This window comes from Notothenia coriiceps, unplaced genomic scaffold (genome assembly GCF_000735185.1).
Source record: "Notothenia coriiceps isolate Sejong01 unplaced genomic scaffold, NC01 NC01_scaffold00037250, whole genome shotgun sequence".
In the NCBI taxonomy this organism is placed as follows: domain Eukaryota; kingdom Metazoa; phylum Chordata; class Actinopteri; order Perciformes; family Nototheniidae; genus Notothenia; species Notothenia coriiceps.
In genome coordinates, this window is record NW_011369951.1 from 6,527,182 (window position 1) to 6,550,238 (window position 23,057).

The window sequence follows — 23,057 nt, forward strand, 5'->3', positions numbered from 1 at the left end:
AGTTCCAGGGCCAAAGGGTGAATTTCCCCCATAAGCTCCTGAGAACACATTAGATAGTGTTATTATAATCTTTTTTTAAATGCAGAATTCAACTTTTACCCCAGTACCGCACCACCAAACGATAAGCACCAATTTGAGGAATATCTTGAAATCGAGTAAGAGTCACATCATTTATTAGATTTTCTAGGATTTTTGGTTCCACCATCAAATCAAAGCAAATCAGGTTTTATTTATATAGCACATTTTAAAAACGATTTTTGGTCGAGCCAAAGTTCTGCACATGCAAATAAAAAAACACATTACTGCGATCGCAAACAGAAGACAATAAATTACAACAGCAGATATAAAAATCAAACACGGGGAAATGTCATGAGTCGTACAATAGATAAGCGTAGTGATTATAGGTGTAAGTATAGGACAATGAGACATCCACCGCTCTCCAGTAATTGGTCCGTGTATTGATTGAAGGAGGAAGAGGGATGGTGGGGACACAGAATCATTTGATTGTAGGCCAGCAGGGCTTCATCTTCCAGAAGCCATCAGCGCCTCTGTAGCCTCTCCTGGAATATAATGTGTTAGTGATGATTTCTCTCTGCAGCGAGCCCACTGCGCCATCTGCACAGACCGGATCTGGGGTCTGGGAAGGCAAGGCTACAAATGCATCAACTGCAAACTGCTGGTGCACAAGAAGTGCCATAAACTGGTCACAGTGGAGTGTGGCCGGCCGATGATCCAGGTGAGAAGATCGTTACCATCCAACACTTTAAGATGATATTCTGTCTTCCAATGATGATTATGCTTAATGACACATGTTGTTGTCTAGGATCCACTCATGCCCGGACAATCGTCGAGTCAATTAGACCAAAGTGAACAGCCAGGTAAAACACACACACACATGCACGCACGCACACACACACACTTCTCAAATAGCATTGCACACAGTCAAAGGTTTTGGTTCAGAATCACATGAGTAAATAAAAGAAGCACATAAGAGACACTCAAACTGCTCACCAAACACTTAGCTTGTGCATTTCTGAAATATCCGTCCAGGGTGGTTAAAATATTTTATTTATTTCACTCTCAGTTCTGAATGTCTTTGCCATTCTTTCGACACAAATTCACTAAATGTCTGCAAATTTGACTGCCATTGTTAAAAACCTAAAGCTGCTAATATCTTAATGTTTGTTATTGTTAACAAATCCCATTAAGAGAACATAACTACAGTAAAAAGCCCAATAGAGACACATATCCCAAATGCACTGTATACATGCTCCTAAACATGTAATAATCCCAGCATAATCTCACTTCCCATAATAGGAAAAATATTCCTTTTTGGAATATGCTTTTGACATGACCTGTTCCAAATGTAGAATATAATAATATAATTGACCCCAAGAGATTATTAACGTTAAGTTTAGCAGCGACCACCCAGAGTACACGGTGGGTCAGCTGCGTTTGAGATTTACCAACATCTCCAGACTTAAATCGGGTCAGGTGGTTGAGCTTGAAATCGCTGTTTCTGTTAATGAGGCCGTTTAAAATCTATAAATACTCACAGGCCACCTGGGAAGCTTTGGGATGCAACCATAGAAACATGTAGACTGTTTAAAATGCATCTGTTAATTATTATGAAGTCAAATGATAAGAAATACAAAAATAAAGCTGCATTGTACTTGTTTTTGTACATACTTTGATTTTTGTACATACTTTGATTTTGAATATACTGTTAAACACGGGTGGAAAGAAAAGGGTATTTTCTGTTCTAACCGAGCAGAGAGAAAGGACTGCAAGGCTGTGAACAAAGTGTGTGACTGTCTCTCACCTACTTTCACTCCTCTCATCTCTGCTAAATGTATTTTCCTCTCCTGCCTCCCCCTCTCCTTCTGTCTGTCTGTCACGTCTTCTCTCAGGCCCTCAGAATAAAGACTCCAGAGAAAGCTTGACTTACGATGGAGAAGAGAAAGAGGTGAGAGGGAGAAATGTTTTGGATAAATATGTGTGTATATTTAGAGTGAGAATCCACCACTGTTTCATTGAGAAGAGAGGGGAAGGAAGAATACAATCACCTGTAATTGGAAGCAGGTTTTTTGCTTATTTTGCCATTGTGTACATCTGGGTGATTCTTCTTCCACCTGCTGTGCATGTGTGATATAGAGAGCATGCAGACGTAAGCACACTCGCAGCGCTGGGGTATTGATTTGCTTTGGTGGAGCTAATAAAGTAACCTTTTATCACAGCTCTTAACACCCAAGGCTGATTAATGGCCAGGGATGTAGTTTGGGGGGTTTGTTGAACGGAGCTGTAGATTGGGGGNGGGGGGGGGGAGAAATGGATCGAGTTGGACTCAGATGGACGGAGACAAAATAGTACAATCCAAATGATCTTATCTACGGCTCCATGTCTGACTCTGGGGGTTGTCACGTGTGGGGAGGTGAGATGAATAGGTAGTGGATACGGTTCACTACAGCACATTACAGGAGAGATGAGAGCTGAGGAAATGGTGAAGGTGGTAATCAGGTTTACAGAGTAGAAGGAGTCATATAAATGATCGCTTAATCTGATGGAGGCAGTGCAATGGTGGTTAACACAGACAGGAAAGTCATTACTTAGATTGACTTTTTTTTAAATGTGGTGCTTTTAGACCTTCATTTACAAACCACCCAAAGGAAATCACCTTCATGCTCAGACCAAATGACCAAATAGTGATAGTCTGTCAGAAAATACAATTGTGTTGAGAGCTGAGCTGATTTGTTGCATAGTTGACTTGTTGTGTTTATCACATAACCGTTTGTGTGACGCTCTCTCTGTGAACTGCCCCCCAGGCGAGGAGTAGTAGAGACACGGGGAAATCGCCTTCCAGTCTGGGGCTGGCCGACTTCGACCTGCTGAGGGTGATCGGCAGAGGAAGCTACGCCAAGGTGCTGCTGGTGCAGCTGAAGAAGACGGAGCGCATCTACGCCATGAAGGTGGTGAAGAAGGAGCTGGTCAATGACGACGAGGTAAACAACGCTGACGTTTGACGTGACATCAAAGTGAAGTCCACTCCAACACACTGAAATGGTGGTTTGGATTAACCAATGTGAGCCCAAAGACTATATTCAATGTGATCAGGAAAATGCCACAACATTAATATAACATCAGAGTACTTCATTTCCAGACCCCCAATGGAATATGAGTTTCTTCTTTAAGGAGGCTTTATTTTTTGTTATTTAGGGATAGGTTTCCATTGAGGGTTCCTCCGTCAACAAATCCCTTGTTGATTCTCAGTCTCTTGTAGATATCATATGTTGCCTCTTTCTCACACTACAGGCATCTACAAAGAGAAAAAAGCTGGTGAGGTTTACAACACGTGCTAACTAAGTGACACGGTCGTTAACAAGACTGACTTACCTGAACATGGCCTAAAGCTTTAAACCATAACTTAAACCACGGATGTATAATGAATGAACAGTTCCAACTTGTGAATTCTCTTCACCACAGGCTCCAACACAACTGTGAAAAGCAATATTTACAGGATGGAACTGTACAGGGTTAATACATGTTACAAAGAAGTGTTCAAATATGTGATTATTTATTATTATCTTTTCAACCAAGATGTCTTTATGAAAAATGTGTTACCATAAAAAAAGATTTGATTAATGTTTCAACCCACCTTCAATCGTCTTGTTTTCTCCGAGCAACAGGCAGAATCTAAATATATTCATATTAAACATCGAAAAGCAGCACATCCTCACCTTAAGAGGCTGGCATCATTCATATTCTTTCATCTACTTATCAATTAATCAATTAATCACTTCAGCTCCAAGCATTTCATGTAATCGTACTTATTTGTTAATAGTGCAACAAGTGACTTAATAAAAAACATTTCTGTGATTAAGTTAAACCAGAAGTCTTTTTTGAGAAGTTGTATATCTACTAACAAAGGAAACATGAACAATATCTCAAAGCGTAACTGTCCCTTTAAGACAACACCTCGTCTTTTGAGAAGTGAGATGGTTAGTTAACAGTGAAGTCATCAATCTTCTGTCGCTGCCATGTTTAATTAATGCAATTAGCCCAATCAATGATCGCTGTTATTCATAGCACAACCAACATCGCCTCATGTGATTGAACGCCAGCCTTGTGTCTCTTGTCTGAAGCACTTTGAGTGTTGATGACAGACCTCTTGGACGCCATCAGTCTCTCCGAGAAGGTGTAGATAAACCATCATGTCATCAGAAATTGATCTGGAGGAACACATGTAGCAGCACAGCCAGAGGCAGTGGGAGTAGTTAGCCTTGATTAGACGCACTTAGCGTGATTGACAAACTGACAAGTGCCTTTCGATCAATGCTGAAGTGTTCTGCCGTCCCTGCTCTGTCAGTGTGAGCCTCATCCGTGTCCACACACACACACACACACACACACACACACACACACACACACACACACACACACACACACACACACGGCCATCGATAGAGTTCTTCTTCTACTGCCTCAGCCCTTTATCTCACCGATGCCCACCCCGGTCTCTATCTGCACAGGAGGGTCGATCAACCACTGTGCTTATTAAGCTGTTAGAAGTTCAAGGGTGTCAGAATGATCTCTGATTTACTCCCCGGGTGTGTCTTTGTGTGTGTTTCTCCTTCAGGACATCGACTGGGTCCAAACAGAAAAGCACGTTTTCGAGCAGGCATCTAATCATCCCTTCCTGGTCGGCCTCCACTCCTGTTTTCAGACGGAAAGCAGGTGAGAGCATCTCAATCAAGAATGTATTTCTCTTTTAAACATGGTCTTTATTGGGGTTTTTTCAACATAACAATCCCAGGGCTGAACAAGTACAATGTACTAGAGTGTAATCAGAATGACTTCTTCATAATGTGTACCAATTCAAAGAGAAATAAGGAATAACAAGGGGAGAACAAATATTAGATAGGCAATGCAGTTACACACGAGGGAACAGATTACAGCCCTTGTGTGTCAATTTACTTGTGAATGTGGGGTCGAAAGGAAAACATAAATAAACTTTGACAAAAAACATGAGTCTAAGATTTCAAACTAACTTATCAGACTCACAGATGAAAGTTGTTTTTAATCCGAATTTGCAGGAATTTGTCAAAGTAATCAGCTTTTGATGGTTTTATTTGTTATATTCTTGAAAAAGTTGTTCACGCAGACTTAGCCAGCTGATCGCTCGTTCCCACAGCATAGAACATTTTACAAAATGTCAATGCTTATAATGGCAGGTTCTTAAGATGTCCACTTTTTTTATGAACCTAGTTACTTCAATTTTTTTCTTTTGAACCATGAGTTCTCTAAGCTTGATTTTTGGTTGCTTTTAAAGGTTTTCTCTGTGTTCCGTCAGCTCGCCAGGTCTCTATTGAAAAACAGATTCCTAATCTCAACAGGTTGATTTAAGGTTACACACAACAATAAGTTATGACACCCTGTCAGTTGTTTGTCAGTGCGTCACAAAACGGTAAATATGAGTGTTTGAAAATGACGCATTTCGGCTCATCCTCCCCTGCTGCTGTGGTTTAGGTCTGTTTAAGGTAAATTCACATTTTGTAAAGGTCAGTGCAAGAGTGTGGTCACAGGAAGATCCCCACTGTGGTTAAACACCTGAGAACTTGAGTTCAGATCATGGGTATTTATTTACAACAGTTCATATTAATGACTAAACAAGTAACACAGTTAACATTTGAAAACAAAAAAAAGCTTCTATATTTATTATTGATCAGTGTGTAACATTAAAACACTGCTTCACTGTATTGGTGAGGTTTAGTTAGACTTGATTGAGAGCTGACAGACAACAAGCAAACAACTGTCACTACATTTTGGTGCACAGAAGTTCACGACAATACACTTTTACAGCTTCAAAAGATCCTTTGGTCCAAGGAATCTCAAGTGAGATGATCGAATCTCTTCTAAAGTTCGGGGAACAATGTGTGTTATTCATATATACTGTATATATATATATTTTTTTTTTACAATAACACTTGTTTCTTTTTGCAGACTGTTCTTTGTTATTGAATATGTGAACGGTGGAGATCTCATGTTCCACATGCAGAGACAAAGAAAACTTCCAGAAGAACACGCCAGGTAGAGTTTCCTTGCATCTCTTTCAAATAAAGAACATTGATTTGATCTTTATGGTAATACTGAATACATCTCTCTTATAGATTCTACTCGGCAGAGATCAGTCTGGCGCTCAACTACCTTCATGAGCGAGGAATCATCTACAGAGATCTGAAGCTGGACAACGTGCTGCTGGACTCTGAGGGACACATCAAACTCACAGACTACGGCATGTGCAAGGTGTGAATTGCATTAATAATCCCACAATGCACTTTGGATAAAAGCACCTGCGAAGCTGCATCGGTGTCGGTTTACCGCCCTCTGAGAGGATCCTGGAGCTGATGATCTTTTTGTTTTTGCAGGAGGGCTTGAGGCCAGGCGATACGACGAGCACTTTCTGCGGTACCCCCAATTACATCGCCCCCGAAATCCTCAGAGGAGAGGATTACGGTAAGCATTACAACACACCGGCACTTACCAGAAATGCCATCCTTTTCATTACTATGATGCAATAAAGGGGGCATTATACTGTGATATCTCTGTCTCCATTATGGATGCTACAATGGTGCAACTACTTGAAAAGTAATCTTCTAAATCAGTAAACATACCAGAAAAACAAGAAAAGATGAAACTTAAATAGACCCCTCAATAATGTGAAAAGTGCCGCAACACATGAGCAAAAGAAACCTCCAAAAAAGCAACAAAATAAAAGCTAAAACACTTGAAATGCATTTGAAAAGGCAACAAATGATTTACCAAAGGAATTGTGGGATCTTTTTAAATGAATGCTGCTTTATTTATACTCGTTATTTAGAGTGTATTGGTCAAAACGATGTGGTTAAAGATGACCGACATGTATGAATGAATCATGAAAGTGTGTGACAGCCATTAAGAACAGAGGTTAGATCTAGTCTTCATGACTGAGTGCTGCATTAAAAACCATCTATAAATACATACAGTAAAAATAGAAAATAAATCTCCCTGGTTACCAGAAGAGGTATCATATAAGCAATACGATCCACTGTTACAGATGCAGTGTTTTGCTAGTGAAGCTCTGTAAAAAAGTACAATAGAACGAAGCCATTGTTAACAATAATGACAAGAAAAACAATACGTTTCCCTCTCTGTGTGAAAAAGGGTTACAGTAATATGAATGCACCATCATCAGAATTGCTTATAATTAAGACTGATTGAATTTGTATGAGCCCTGCCTGCAAAGCCAGAGACCAATTAAAAGCACTTTAACACTGATGTATTGAGTGCAACAACAATATACAAGGCGCACAGAAAGAGTCCATTCTCCCTGGGTGAGTTATATCCAAGAAACCACAACAAATGAATCGGAACGAACGGTTTCTAAATGCTCCAGTTCAGTCATTAAGCTCTGACGCCAACACATCTCATTATCAGAAATGTTTCTCTCCTTTCTTAAACATTTCAATATTGTGATACTCGTCTATTTTTCAGACGAATTAGTCCGCCATTCAAAATGACTGTTTCTGTCTCACCTGACTTTAGGTCATCCCATATCTTTGAGTTTTAGTTTTTCAGCATTAAATCAATAGGTTAACCCCAGATGATCTTGAAAATGATGTTTTTTTAAATGATATAATGTCCATTTCTTTCACTGACGGAGTGTATTTGCTATTGCTATCATCTGATCTTCCCTCCTACACTATCCACAGTGGGAGGGAAAAATAGATAGAAGCGCCTGGTACCAAAAGTAATTTGAGCAGAGCCCTACCATGAGACAGTGACACCACTTATGTTGCCACCTTGTCATAAATATGATTTGTAAAATATAATATGTGTGTGTTCAGGGTTCAGTGTGGACTGGTGGGCGCTGGGCGTGCTGATGTTTGAGATGATGGCGGGCCGGTCGCCCTTCGACATCGTCGGCAGCTCTGACAACCCAGACCAGAACACAGAAGACTACCTCTTCCAAGGTAACACACACACACACACACACACACACACACACACACACACACACACACACACACACACACACACACACACACACAGCAGGAACATGTCACACCTTTTTGTTGACACCTTTCCAATGGCCGCTTCTCCCAGAGCCAGGCACACGCCATCTGTTACGGAGGAATGTGTGAATGCATGTTGTTATTTCATTGTAAATACTCTTTAAAAACGTGTCAGTGTTTTCTCATAACTGCCAGAGATGTTTTGGATGGAAGGGAATTGAAGCCATATTTTCAAGACAGTTTCATCAAAAGCCATTGACACTTCATTGAAAGGTTTTCTGTTCTCATAACTGCAGCTGTGTCGGTGCCCTATGCTGTCATTTTAGCCTCAAGAGACCACCTGTCTCACCTGTCTCACCCCCCTCCCTCTTTTCCTCTCACCTCCTGCAGTAATATTGGAAAAACAGATCAGAATCCCGCGCTCGTTGTCTGTCAAAGCCGCCAGCGTCCTCAAGGGATTCCTCAACAAGGTAAGAAGGGGTCAGGCAGGCCTGGATGAATCAAAACAGTGTCTCTGGGCTGTGGGAATGACCATATGGTGTCTTTAGTGGGAGTCAACCGCCATCTCTCACCCTCTCGTATCCTCCTTCTCTCCACTCCCGTCCTTCTGAGTCTCAATGTGGCTCTTGCACCTTTTTACGTCTCCTTAATACTTTCCCCCTCACCTAAACCACTCATCCTTTCTTGCAATTTCTCACCCTCATCACCTTCTTGCCCGTGGGCTGGCTTTCTGTCTGTCTCCTCCACCCTCTTCCTCGAGATGTCTCTCACCCTCCCTTCGCTCTCACTCCCACAGGATCCAAAGGAGCGTCTGGGCTGCCACCCTCAGACGGGCTTCGCTGACATCATGGGCCATCCATTCTTCCGAAACGTCGACTGGGACCTTGTGAGTCACTCACTTTGATCCTCTCCATGTTTCTCTCTATTTTACTATTCTTGAATTGCATCCTTCGTCACCTTAACCCTTGTACCGCACTTTGAGAAAGTTGCTTTGACGATCTCAAACACAAAAAAGTCTGCGACCGAAAAACTGACAGAATTATATGTAAATATTATTTTCCAATTAACGTCATTCAACTAGGTATTTATTCATTTTTTTAACCAGTTTATCACACCATAAAACAAACAATGTTTTCAGTCTGGGATGGCAACAACACAGATTTTGAGGCATTTTCATTTTTGCAGGAAAAAAGCATGTTTTTGACCAACCTAGTAGAAAAATAGTAAAAACTATAGAATGTAATGAATTTCTTGGGTAATATTTAAGTATCTATATTTTTGGCTAAACAATTTGTTAAAGACTTCTGAGGTTGAACTTCCGTTATCTTGGGGGAGAACCTCAAACCCTCGCCACCATGTAAGCCCCATGTATTAACACAGCCAAAATGATCGTAAACTTAAAAATCAAAACAATGTTCATAGTGTGGCACAAGACTGTATCACGATTTGAATCCTAACTTCTAATGCAGGAAAACAGAACTGGAGCATGCCGGGTGCCAAAAGGTCAAAATCAATCCATAAATCGATCGCACAGAGGAGATAAACAGAAAGTTGCCACCAGACGCAGAAGGTCAAATCTAAGTGCATCGGGTGACTTTCCCTCTCTCTATCTGCTGCCCTGCAGGCGTAGAGCGCTCAGAGCTGAGGGTTATTACCTCTGGCAGAGACTCAGGTCCTTGTGAAAAGCAGCAGATAGACAGACTGTTGGAGGACTGAGAGGAAAACAGCAGATAGAACAAGAGGGGAAGCCAGAGATGGAGAGGAGATGGATCACTGAGTGACAACAATAAACATGGTTCACCTTCCGTTTTTTGTAATACAGAAATCTTTTTGCCAGTTGCATACAGGTGAAACCTCAAATGTAACAAAGCTCCAAAAAGCTATAACAACACAAACATTGTATTTGTTGGTGGCGGCAGCATTTTACATTTCATACTAAATGTATAATCATGATTATTACTGTAGTATTTAAAAGAAGGGAACTTTTTTTTTGATGAACTCAATTGAACTGGAAACTTTATGATTCAGTTCCATAACTAAAACTAATGTCAAAGTTCTTCATATCCTTGTATATATGTATCTATGTATATGTGCATGTATATAGACATTGCCAAAAAGCATGATGGGGTTACCTTCATGAATGAACAGACAGACATGCAGACAGACATGCAGACAGACAGACATGCAGACAGAGTTCACCGTGACCTATTTCCTCCCTGTTTGGTCTGGAGCCCCAGCAGTCGGCCAGAGTTTCTGAAGTGTCAGCTTACACCCCTCCCTCCACCATCTCTCTCTCTCACACACACACACACACACACAAACACACACACACACACACACACACACACACACACACACACACACACACACACACACACACACACACACACACACACACACACTGTCCCCTGCAGTGCAGCTATTCGCCTGCAGGGGGAGCATTCCTACAGACAGACGTAAGAATTGAGAGCCAGATGATGGTTACCTCTTCACTGTGAAATCTGAAATCGGAGTACAAGTGCGTCATCAAAGTTTAAGTGACTGTTTTAAATGGAACAATGAATTCTCTGCTGTAGTATTAACTAATGGAAAGTTTCTAAAAGTCTTTAAATGTCTTGTTCCTTCAGTCCAAAACCAAAAGATATAGTTTATTGTATAAAACAGAGGAAAATGGAAAATATCCATATTTGAGACGCTGAAAGCTGCATTTCCTGAACATTTTGTATGAAATGTTATTTTGAAGATAATATATTATCAAAATTGTATGCAATTTTTTTGTCTGTGGGATAATCGATTAGTAAACTAGCTGTTGCCTTTTGGGATTCATCCAAAGATGTTTGAATGATTTGAAGTAATCACAATGAAAAAGCAGGAAACCAATACTTTTGAGAAGCCCGAGACAGTTTGTCATTTTAATTGGCTATTAGCTAAAATTGTTAATCAATAATCCAAATACTTGAGCATGAATTGTCGATTGCCGATATTTCCCTTCAGTTTCAATATTGACGTGTTGACTGCATTCATGTCAGTAGAGGATAAGCTGGATGTGTTCTCACCTGTCCCTGTGTTGTTGTTCCAGCTGGAGCAGAAGCAGGTGGTCCCGCCTTTCAAGCCCAACATATCAGGAGAGTTCGGACTGGATAACTTCGACGCTCAGTTCACAAACGAGCCCATCCAGCTCACGCCTGACGACGAGTGAGTCCCCATTTCTCTTTTTATCTTATTACACGCAATACTTTACTGAATGTACGTTTCTTTACAAAGGTTCTTGTGTGGTTTACCTTTGAATATCTGTTGTCCTATTTTATGATGTAAGGATAAGTTCTACATAATATGGTTTGAAGAGGAATATTTTCTAATATAAAAACATGTGAAGTTATCTTGAAAAAATTATAATTTCAAGTCCAACAGAAATTAATTCAGCTTAAAAATAATACTTTTTCCTTTTTTCTTCATTGTAGTGATGTGGTTAAGAAGATTGACCAGTCTGAGTTTGAAGGATTCGAATACATCAACCCACTCCTGATGTCGGCGGAGGAGTGTGTGTGACGGGGCCGCAACGTCTGTGCTCACACACACCACCCACACACACTCTCACACACACACACACACTCATGCACGTGTTACGTGGCGTCTCAGTGTCTTCAGGCTGCATGGTTACGAGACAACCGGCGACATCATCCTCCTGTTGGAGGGCCGCACATGCACAGCAGAACGCTTATTTGCCAAAACCAGTCTCACACTCTGCCATTTATAACCACTTGCCCTTAAGTCTACCTTCTTAATTATTTTTATATCATGTAAATCTGCACTGATATCGATTTTTTCATCGGGGCCTCTTTATCGGTAGCTGGCGAGGCTACAAAGTTCTTCCAAGGTCGCTGTACGTCGGGGGCGGGGGTGAGGCTAAACCCCCGACAGATGAACTGAACATCCTGTCCTTCAAGCTGGTGGGGTGTTTCATGCATATTTTATTTGTACATATATGAATCTACTATAAATGTTAGACAAGGCCTTTTTAGCTTCAAGCCACTGGTGGAAAAAGCTGACACTTATCATCATCATCATCATCATCATCATCACAAAGTCGTTCTGGATTCAGCTTCGTCACAACATCCGTTCTGTAGAGGAAAACATATCATAACACTAGCCTTTTAAAAAAACACAAAAAGATAGAAATCTATATATTTTTCTCATGTTTTATTCAACAACATCATTATATATGTTGTTCTAATGTGTAACATGTCCTGCCTGAGTAACAGAGCCAAAAAGGGTTCAGGCTTTGTTGAATACACGACATCTGGAAAGCAGAAGGCTCTGCTTCAAGTCCCTTCTCCCCAGAATGAAGGAACGTATACAGCAGCATCCAACAACGCTAACAATGAGTTAACGCTCTCAAACTGTGAATGAAAGAGCTCGCTATGCAGGGAAATGGGCTGGAAGAGAAGCACATCATACCTGAACGCTGGAGCACAGGTTACATTTTGCTGTGCAGACCATCCATTACATGTACATTCACAGAGGACCAAAAAAAAAAGCATTTTTCTGAAAAATGTCTTGCTGGTACGAATAAAGAAGGGACGGTATACATAAGGTGCTGTCCCAAGTCATAGAATTTATATATTCAGATATTTGTTGTGTTAATTTGGAATACTATGCCTTTCTGAAACGTATGGTCTGTCATCTTTTTTTGTACTTTCTCCATTCCACGTCTGTCTTTTGTTGTAAATCAAGATTTTAAATGATTGTTGAAACGAGAGCTCGGTCAGAAAGCCACAACGCAGCGCTCACTGTAAACTGCATCCGCTCTGCTCCATTTGATCTCCCATTACCCATTTTGTAAAACTGCTTTGAGGCAATATAGTTCTGTAAAGCTTCTCTGTAAAACCTTACACTACAACCCCCCCCCCCCCCCCCCGACTGTAACGGCACTCGGTGACGGTGCATGATGGACCTCCAGACTCGTTCATCTGTTACAAAAGTTAATTTAGCTTTTTTGGTTACTTTTTTTTTTGTGAATCAGATTTTAATTTTGAATCTTTTTTTTGTATCACTACATTGATTCCAAAATGTTACTGGGTGAACCCAACAGAAACACATTTTGTTGTATTTGTTGTGTTTTTGGGGATGTTTACCACCCAAGACTCTGCTGATGTTTATTATTAGTGTGCAAAGAAAAAACAAAGACAGTAAAATAAACATTTTATTTCTCTCCTTGTGTTAATACGTGCTCGTGTCTGTGTGCATCTGTCATTTATCTTGAGTGTAGCTCCGCTGATTTTCTCACAAGTCAATTTACTCATGTGGAATATTATTATTGTTTTGAGTTGCATTATGGGAAATGTAGGAGTCAGTGTTTCATGGACTAAAATTGAGGATAATTGAGCTTCTGCTGCTCCAATATTTACCAATCCTATTTGAATCCGTCTCTCACACAAGTCTTGCAATATTATGCAAGAGCAATACTGAATCACAAAAGTGCCCCTTTAATGTAAACACAAAAACATTTTAAATAACTTGCAGGATTAGAAAGCACTTCAGTATCTGGTTTCCTATTTATTTTGGGAACTTCATGGTAGAGATCCTTTTAAGTGCATGTTTGTTTACCAAAGTAAAGAATAATTGGCTGCAGTGTTTTTTTTTTAATGAAGTATGTTCTCATGTACAGTGGCATTTATTTGGTGTATTGGTGCATAAGCATCAGATAAATATAGAATCGAAGAAAGTTACAATAATACGTACAAAGTATTTGAATTAAATGAGCTATCCCAGTTTTAGAAATTGTTTTCTGTTAGGGCAGAAATATGCAAAAATGATCCAAGTCATGTGTGAAAGTTGCAGTACAAAGAATAAAAAGAAGATTCAAAGTAAAGTCCAAAAGATGTGCTTTAACACGTAAAGACAGACATGTTAAACTTAAAATGTGATGTGACACCAGTGATTAAATTGAGAGGATCACCTAATTAAATAGGATTGTTTTTTTGGCACCATGAATATGTCTATTTTATGGCACTGCATCCAATAGTTTTAATAAAAATGTCCACCTCATGTTGGTGCTACTGGAAAAGTCAGTAGGCTTATTGGATATTTGCACACATTTTCATAAAAATCAATCTAATAGATGACTTATTTCAGTCTGACGTCGCTCTCCCCAATAATGTCTAAATGGTCCTACTTTTTAAGATTGGCAAATAAAGAAAAACCTGTAAATCGAACTGACTCAGTCCCTCTCAAAAGTGAACTGGTTTGGAGAACAAATAGCGCACTGCACTCCGGAGATTATTCCTTTTTGCACAAACTCACACCACCTTGTGAGGGTTTTACTGCCGAGACCAGACCTGAGCCTCAGACCCTCCTGGGCGCCTGGAGAGAGGAATTAGGCTTGAGTCGTTAAGCTTCAGCTTTTCCGTTCCAGCTGCATGTCTGCACTGCTAACGTGACCGCCCAGCTTTAGAAGGCCCTCGGTGTACCCTGGGGTGAAAAGGTCATTGACACCATTGCTCCCCCCCCCCCCCCCCCCCCCCCCCCCACACACACACACACACACAGTGCTGAGCGCTGAGAGGTGAAAGAAAAAGGGTCGTGGAAATGATGATGTGTCAGAAATAATAAAACGGATTGATTTGTGTGCTGCAATAAGTCGCACAATGGTGGATAGAAACCCATTGTGAGGCTTATTACACATCCTGCTCCACTATTCCACTATAACCATTGTATCTTGTCTCAATTGAGCCAGATTTCGTGGAAAATGACTGCACTTGTACTGCGACACGAGAAATATACAGAATTGCCGCACGCAGGTCGAGGATAAATGTCTTTGCATAATTCTGTATTCCCATGATGGTGTGTTTGACATTGTTCTTGTGCCCTCTCCGGTGGAGAACGTTGGGGGGGGGGGGGGGGCGGACTCACCTCCCCAGGCTTTGTGGCTCCACATCACCCGGTGGAAGACACAGGGAAGACTAACCTTGTATAATTAATGATGTTAAAATGGAAGAGGATCTGAAAAAACATCCTGTTTTAATTGCTCTTATCTTGTTGGGTGTTTTATTCCGTCCCTGAAGGGCTTAATTAGGCAGCAGAAGAATCATACTCTATGCTAAATGCAATCCCTTAGTAAAACACACACTGCAGTTTAAGGTGGATCGTGTACTTGGCACGGTCTCCATGCTTTCACACTACATTTACTGGGGCTCTTGTCTGTAGCACCGAAGCAATGAGTTGTTGTTCAGCCTCCGTAGGTAGGTACACTTGTCCCAACCTTCCTGCTGGGTGGCTTTAAACTGGTGCGTTCTACTGAAGTGATTGTAATGATATAGTGGAGGCATCTCGAGATATAAAAACATCATTAGGATGCACTTGAGGTTAGTCATCATGACCAACACTTCAGAAACACCTAAAGCTTTACATGAATGAATGGGACTTACCAGTAGAATAATGAAGGAGCATTGCTGCTGCAACATACATTGATTAGAACAGGAGAGAAAAACATGATCACTTAAGGCGAGAAACTTTAGAAAGTTAGTCTTATTTCAGACTAGTGGAGTAAAAAAAAAAAAGAAGTGCATATTTCAAAATTAAAAAGAGATGTGTCCTAATGTAAATAATTAACCGGGGATGTTTCATTGTAGTATTTTTTTTGTTGTTGACCGTTTTCACATAGATGTTAAGAAAACATGAATCTAATGTTCGTCAATTTATGTAATGAGAAATACATTTCAAGGTTTAGCTGAAAAAAGGGACAAAAACACTATCTCAATCTTAGTTCTTCTTTAATTCAATGTGTACATGATGTTTTGACCCCAAATCTTGGTCTTCCTCAGTATGAGTTCACACCCTGGTTCAATAATACACTGGACTGCCAGTTTATGAAACCTGACTCTGAGGTGCAGTTGTCTGACCTCAGACCAGCACTTCAAACGAGCATCATTACCGCAAATTACAAACACAACCAAGGAACAACTCGGGACATATTTCAATATCCCCCATTGATTCCCAGACAGGATGTATGAAAACGACTGAGGTGCCCCCGGGGTCCACTTAGTACTAAGTCCAATAACAGTTGGACAGAGTCTTCGCTAATGGAGAAGCTTATCAATGTGAGAGTCTGTCTGTGAATCTTTCACAACCTCATCCTTCAGCTTTTTGCTTTAATGAACAATCAGTGTTGGTCCCAATATGGCAGATATGAGATTAATTTACTCCCCGCAGTACACAGAGTGATGTTATTACAGGAAAATCAATGTCCCTCTTGTTGTTCTCTGGGGCTGGACAGGGTGTACGCACATCTGCTCTCACAATACAACTGCTGACCTTGCTGTCAAAGAGAGGCTGCGGCGAAACGGCCAACGGTGTTGTTTATCAAAGCTTTATCAAGCCGCTCTGCTCTCACAGACGTGTGACATCAGACTGTGGGTCAGTCAGCCAGCCAAAAAAAACAGCTCATGTAGACATAGCATGATAACACTTAAAGATCCAAGCCAAGAACAGGAGTAATACATGATAGTGTGTAAACTCACAAGTGGGAACTCCACTACTTCAAGTGAAATTAGCTATAATTCATCAAATCTAATTCCTGACCTCCTCTCATGCTCAGATTTCATTAACTCACATCGTAGCTAAAGGGACAATAGGCTGCCTGAATGACCTCTTGACCCTTTGCAGAGGATTGGTTCATAAAAGGAGTGAGGGGTGTGCGGGGGAGGTGTGGGAGAAGAAGCCACCCCTTTTGCCCAGGGTGAGTTTGCCCTCTCTTATCCTCTCATTTTCACAAACGTGATGGAAAGCAAACCAGAGACAGAGATAAAGCTTATTGTCATGTCAAATCATGCAAGACAAGGACGTGCCAATAAAGGTGACCTGCAACAAGATGAAAGGCAAAGGAACATGAATAATTGTTTACACTACATCTGTTCGTATACAAAAAGTAAAAGCAGATACAGGTTCCAAAAACATTTAATGATGCCAAAGTTTGTGTAATATACACCTCACATTACATTGTAATAAAATGTGGAAAACATAAATAGTTTTGTGATATACAGCATAATATAAATATCATTTTAGGTTTCTACATACACAATGCACAATCTAATATTCTAGTCCACAGAAATGTAAGATAGATAGATAGATAGATAGAAGTTTCTTAAAAATAGAATACATTACTTTATACAATAAAACTAGACACATTTTTTCAGGTGTTACTCAGGTCTTATTAGGTTTGGATTATATATCACATCATAATCAAAATCTCCAAGGTAAATACATACAGAGGGCCTAGTCCTTGTCCCTCAAGTGTACTTAAATACAGTACTTGAGAAAACGAACTTAGTTACTTTACCCCACTGGAATACACACTATAAAATATACAGAATAAATGAAAATACTCTCTTATAACAATCTACTAAAGGGACAGAAACATATAAGCATATTTATTGTCTCCTTTCTCTTCTTAAGACAAATAAAATCTCCCAGGCTGTGCAGTAGTCAGACAGTCAGACAGACAGACAGACAGACAGACAGACGAGAGACACCCCCGCATAGTTTCCGTCAGCCGGGTGACGTCTCCGCCTCCCCGCCTGTGTGCAGTGTGACGTTGCGGGCTGTAGTGGAGCCTCTCGCTGCATCTTGTTGACGATCCGCCAGGCTTTTCCAGTACCGAGAAGACCCCGCTGAAGAGAGGACGGCCGTCACCGCGCTGCGTTTTCAGGCAAGTTTTCACTCGATTAATACAAAACATGGATATTTTAGGATGTGTTTTCAAACAGTATTTAGATATTGGGGGTAACGGATCCCAACGGTTAACGTTTGAGTTTAAATTCCTGTGTTCAGCCGATGATCTATTCTAGAGGGTTAGATAGCCTGCTGTATCGCTCTCTTTCTGGGGGTTAGCCTGCTGTAATGTTAGCGCTTTAAGTCCCGTGTTGTTGCTTACTATAACGGCCTTAATAATAAGGTGGGTTGTCCTTCTCAGTCGCGAACCACTCTGCTTTTTATCACAGTGTGTGTTTGCTGGTCGGTTTTATTATCGCTCTCGTTGCTGGTGGGGTGAACCTGGTTAAGTTAGTCTGTCTGTGCTCTTGAGAGCCGTGTTAGCCTGCTTCATACCCCCGCTATGCTGATTAGACCGGGGTAAGCTGGGGGAGCTAAGCTAGCTAACGTTACCACAGTTAACGTTAGAATGTAACGTTGAAAGATTAAATAATTCTTAATAGATTTCCAGACGAATGCGCATCATATTTACGTTTCCCCTGATATGTCAAGACATTTAATTAATTTAAAATAAGCTGACATACAAATGCGTACCATTTAATGTTTTCTTTGACCGTTGGGGGTAACGAGCTACCTGTGTTTTTAAACATACGGGGAACTCTGCGGTTGTAAACCCCACCGGGTCCTCACTGAGGCGGTGTGTGCGTAGCGCCGGACCTCGGTGCCTTCCCTACAGCCCAGACTGTAGTGCAGACAGTGAATGTCATTATCAGCGCTGTCTGCATACCAGTGCCGTCGTGGCGAGGTACAGTTTGCAGACTGGAGAGGGGAGGAGGGGGATTACTGGGGATGCAGCAGCAGCAGCAGCATTATTATCCGCGGTGTCCTTGCAGGGGCAAAAAAGGGATACGAAAGTGGAGGTGACATTTGGAAATGTTTCCTATTATGGCTGTGAGGTTGTTTGAGAAATACCGCTGCAGTGTTATTTTAGCGAAGAAATGTCGGTGTTTTCATTTCTGACACAATTACACCGATCAAGTTGAAGGTTTTTTGCAGCCAGCCCGGAGTCCCGAGCAGGCTGAAGTAGAAGCTGCGAAGACCCAAATATATTGGTTGCCTATCTGATTTTTGCAGTTTTTTTTTCTCACCGGCCCACGGTGATATGTTCCATTAAAAACGCCCACAAACATCAACCGGAATCTAGCTCGAGGTTTGCAGCATTTCATTCGGTGGAAAAAACGATGTTATGCTGACATTTGCAAAACATGCAAATACATGCATTGTGGTCAATTTACCCAATGTGCGTTTTACCTGTTTTTTACAACCCGAAATCCCCATTTACTCTGGATTTAAAAATCGAATGCATTTCTCAACCAAAATGGTCATTATTAAATGTTGCATTAACACACTTAAACTGTATTCAATCTGCCGTCTCTTGGTGTCATACTGTAGCAGTAGCCATTATCATCTAAATAACGTATTTAATTGGGGACACCAGCTAACTCTTGTTTACCTACGGTCGATGTAGTAATACCGCACTAAAGCTGAAGAGTAAAAAGGGGGAAACACCGCTTTCCATACTGCTGTATGTCACGCTGTGAAAGGCCTGAGAGAAGCGGACGACCGCTGTTAACGCTTTTATCAATTGTTTTTCATGGAGTTGATGGGGTCAGCGTGGGGTAAGCAGACCTAGGGGAAGGCACAATATGGTTGGGAAGGGCACTTTCATTTGCTAAGTGAAATGTTTTTGACCATTGTATTAGCCTTACATTAACGATGTAATGGGAGAGGGGGGAGGAGGTGGGGAATTTCACTTGGGTTGTCATGTCTGGTCAACTGGTTTTCGTTGTTAAAATTCTCACTTTGTGCTAGAAAGTTTGTTTGAAAACCTTTGGCGAAAACCTTAATGCAAATGTACTCCCGGGTTCAATTACAAGGGCTGAGCAAGCCTAGTGTTTGTGTGAAGTATGGTATTAGCCATTTGATTAAGTGGGCAGTCATTGACCTCTGCAGCCCCCAGCCTGGAGAGCGGTCATAAAACATTTAAACTTATTTAATGCTCCACAGTATTATTTTTATTATATAATTTTCAGTTTGTTTATTCATCTACAAGAAATGTAATTGTTTATTTATAATGTAGATAGTGACTGAATATTTTTTGCCTCTTCCCTGTTTTCTAAATTCTTATTTTCATGTTTATACTCAGGAAGCAGATCAGAAAATAGAAAACTTCAGTCATCATCATGCATGTGTGTCACTACCAGAAGATTTGTGTAATTTGAAGAGACTTAAGGACAATAGAAGGCTTGGAGGAATACAAGAATTCAGTCAGCTGAAAGAAACAACAATAACACAGTCCCTAAACATGGTCAGCACCCAGACCAGTTTGAAAACCCCTTTCAAAGACTTGACCTCATTCAAGGGCAACATGAAACGTCTGTACAGAGAGCGACTGGAAGACGCGCCCATCAAGAAGCGAGTTATGGCGGAGATCAACCTGAAGCGTCGCAGCTTGGATTCCCTCCCCAAAACTCCCAAGGTGAAAAGGGAGTTTATCGAAGAACTGTGTCATGACGACATGGATGTGGAGGGCCGGGCTGAACTGCACATGGTGGGCTCTGCTAAAGCCCTGGACCTGAGCCCTGGGCTCAAACACACATTGGCCCAGTTCACCCTCAGCAGCCAGAGCTCCCTCGGGGGCCCAGCTGCCTTCTCAGCCCGCACCGGCCACGAGCATTCCCCGGCCGGCATGCCTCCCCTGCCCTCCCCTCCTGTTCTGGGAGGGGGCCCTCTGCTGGTTCCCTGTGACAGCTCCACTGAACTCACCCACTCGCTGCTGGAAGGAGAGTCCATCTCCTGCTTCGTCGTCGGGGGAGAGAAGCGTCTTTGCCTGCCCCAGGTGCTCAACTCCGTGCTCCGCGACTTCTCGCTGCAGCAGATCAACACTGTGTGCGATGAGCTCTACGTCTACTGCTCGCGTTGTGATGCTGAGCAGCTGCACATCCTCAAGGTGCTGGGCATATTGCCGTTCAACGCACCGTCCTGTGGCCTCATTACACTGACGGATGCACAGAGGTTGTGCAATGCTCTGCTGCGTCCTGGGGCGACATTGCCCTCTGACCCCAGCGGTAAGCTGTCAACCCAGGGCCTGCTGAAGGAGAGCGAAGCCAGTTTCCAGGTGGAGCACCAGTGTTTGGGGAAGTGCCAGGGTCTCTTTGTGCCCCAATTCTACACCCAGCCGGAGGCCCACTGTATCCAGTGCATTGAGTGCCAGTTGCTCTTTTCACCGCAGAAGTTTGTCATGCATTCACACAAGTCACCCGATAAGAGGACCTGCCACTGGGGCTTTGACTCGGCCAAGTGGCCCTGCTACCTGCTGCTTGCCAGGAAGTACCAAGGCATGCCAGAGGAGCCAAAGCTCAAGCAGCTCCTAGATGAGGTCAAAGAGAAGTTCCACTACCAGCTCAAGAGGTCGCTAGAAAAAGTAAGTGCTCTCCTGCATGTTATTGGCGTCTTGGTTAGTATTACATGTATCATCATTCTGAAAAGGAAGAATATTCAAAACTTTTAATAGTTTTGGATGGTGTCCCATAGTCTGTGTATTCAGCAGGTTTGACAAGACTGCCTTCCAGCTGGTGTTTTCTTAAACCTGTGTTGACCTAGTATATGTTAAATGGGCCTGAGACAGGTGGTGTCATCTGCCTTGCCAGGTCTGGTCAGACAAGGTTAGACCAGCTGGCCACAGCTGAAATGGAAGTGCATCATTTTCCCCCTCAGGTCACCTGGAGGTCACTGGGAATGTCACTGAACAAAAGGTCAATATAGGAGGCTCAGCTTTGTTAACTCCAATATAAAGACTATTTGTCAGCAGTTTAACCTTTTATCTAACTTCATTAAAAACACATTTCTAATTTGCCCAAGGTAGCTGGAACTTGTTTAGCAGATTCCTACATGATTTGAGAAAATGCTAAATAAAAGTAGTGCAAACCAAGACAAGTGATTCTTAAAATAGGAACATGTTTAGCTACAGGTTGAGAGTGGAATAATAGACCTCATTGGTGACCTATTTTACCTTCATGCAAGCCTGACATTTAAAATGCTTTATTGCATTGCCAGCACTTATTATCACCAGAACCCAGAATTCTTCAGAGTCTTCCAAATGATTTTGGGCGATTCTTTTTATTCTGCACTGTCTAAGCCAAAAGGACAGCAAGCCTATTGAACAGTCAGCATTCAGTGTGGGGAAAAGCTCTAGATTGTTTCCCTGCCATTGACTGGTTTATGTCTCATGAACTCCCTCTGACCATAGTGGACTGCCCACTTTCTATTGTTTTGTGGATTAAGGGGGGGTTGTGTTATTGTCTGTTTCACTAGTTTGTCTAGGCATAAATCACCATTTAAAGTTTATTTTAAGACAGTTTTACCAAGCAAACACACATTTTAAGGACACCAGAGCTCCACTACGAACATTGCTGGCAAGATGTATCTGTGATGGTAGTACAGCAGACAGCAGGTTAGGTGGGGAATAAAGAGTTGGCAGAATTAGTATGCACATTTGTGGAATACATTTTATATTGTTTGTGTACCTGGGATAAAGAGATGCTTCGGTTTTTCTGGTTAACTTGGTGTCTGAGTTTACTGGAAATACCGCGTCTGCTGTCTCGTCTAGCATCCTGACCGCATTCCTGTCTAGCCTCTTCCCAATTGTCCTCCCTCTTTTCCTCCGCCTTGGTTTAAGTTATGCATCTTGGAAGAAGTAGACATTCTTTCTCAAAGGCAGAGACGTTTAATACCACAGAGGAAACTGCATCGTACACAGACCACGGACGCAACACACTATACTCAAACATATGCTCAAGGTGGATGAGTCCTACAGTCTTTGGTGTGTGTGTTTATATGTGAGACATTGCCAACCTCAGTGTGTGTAATGGGCTGCTAACTGAAGGCCGGTATGACACATCTTTGTCTCTCTGTCTCACACTTTACCAGTCTTCCTGGAGCCTCTGTCTCACCACAGTTTCAGGTGCTGTCTTTTCTCTCAGAGGTGATTTCTCAGTCAATTTATTTTCCCTTTCGCTGGCTTTTCCGTTTTCTTTTTCTTTCCTCTAGTGCTGGGCTATAGGGGCTTGGATGTGATTTTTATTTTCTATTTTTGAAGCTTAATCTGAAATAGTATTCTCAAATTAAAAGTGAAAGCTAGCTATATTTGTGTAGGCAGAAGTCTCAAATGGCCGGATTCCTGGAAAGACAGTTGCCTGTGAGTCTACAGGAAGCAGGTGATTTTGGCATTCATCGAGGATG

General features: G+C 41.7%; 2 protein-coding genes across 2 annotated transcripts in view; both read left to right on the forward strand.

The window, feature by feature from the left end:
* The window catches only part of prkci (protein kinase C, iota), a gene marked incomplete at its 5' end in the record, with an annotated part of 16,909 nt that extends 3,635 nt beyond the window's left edge, over nt 1-13,274 (forward strand). Inside the window, 13 exons of the mRNA XM_010796633.1 lie at nt 599-736; nt 824-878; nt 1,911-1,966; nt 2,823-2,999; nt 4,634-4,731; nt 5,998-6,084; nt 6,165-6,300; nt 6,423-6,510; nt 7,881-8,006; nt 8,439-8,518; nt 8,845-8,934; nt 11,128-11,243; nt 11,510-13,274. Of these exons, the coding sequence (XP_010794935.1) occupies nt 599-736; nt 824-878; nt 1,911-1,966; nt 2,823-2,999; nt 4,634-4,731; nt 5,998-6,084; nt 6,165-6,300; nt 6,423-6,510; nt 7,881-8,006; nt 8,439-8,518; nt 8,845-8,934; nt 11,128-11,243; nt 11,510-11,597 (1,335 nt within the window). The remainder of the gene's footprint in view (nt 1-598; nt 737-823; nt 879-1,910; nt 1,967-2,822; nt 3,000-4,633; nt 4,732-5,997; nt 6,085-6,164; nt 6,301-6,422; nt 6,511-7,880; nt 8,007-8,438; nt 8,519-8,844; nt 8,935-11,127; nt 11,244-11,509) is intronic.
* A 4,433-nt stretch (nt 13,275-17,707) lies between these two features.
* The window catches only part of skila (SKI-like proto-oncogene a), a 30,710-nt gene continuing 25,360 nt past the window's right edge, over nt 17,708-23,057 (forward strand). Inside the window, exons 1-2 of the mRNA XM_010796104.1 lie at nt 17,708-17,754; nt 19,963-21,240. Coding sequence (XP_010794406.1) covers nt 20,122-21,240 — 1,119 coding nt within the window. The 5' untranslated portion in view covers nt 17,708-17,754; nt 19,963-20,121. The remainder of the gene's footprint in view (nt 17,755-19,962; nt 21,241-23,057) is intronic.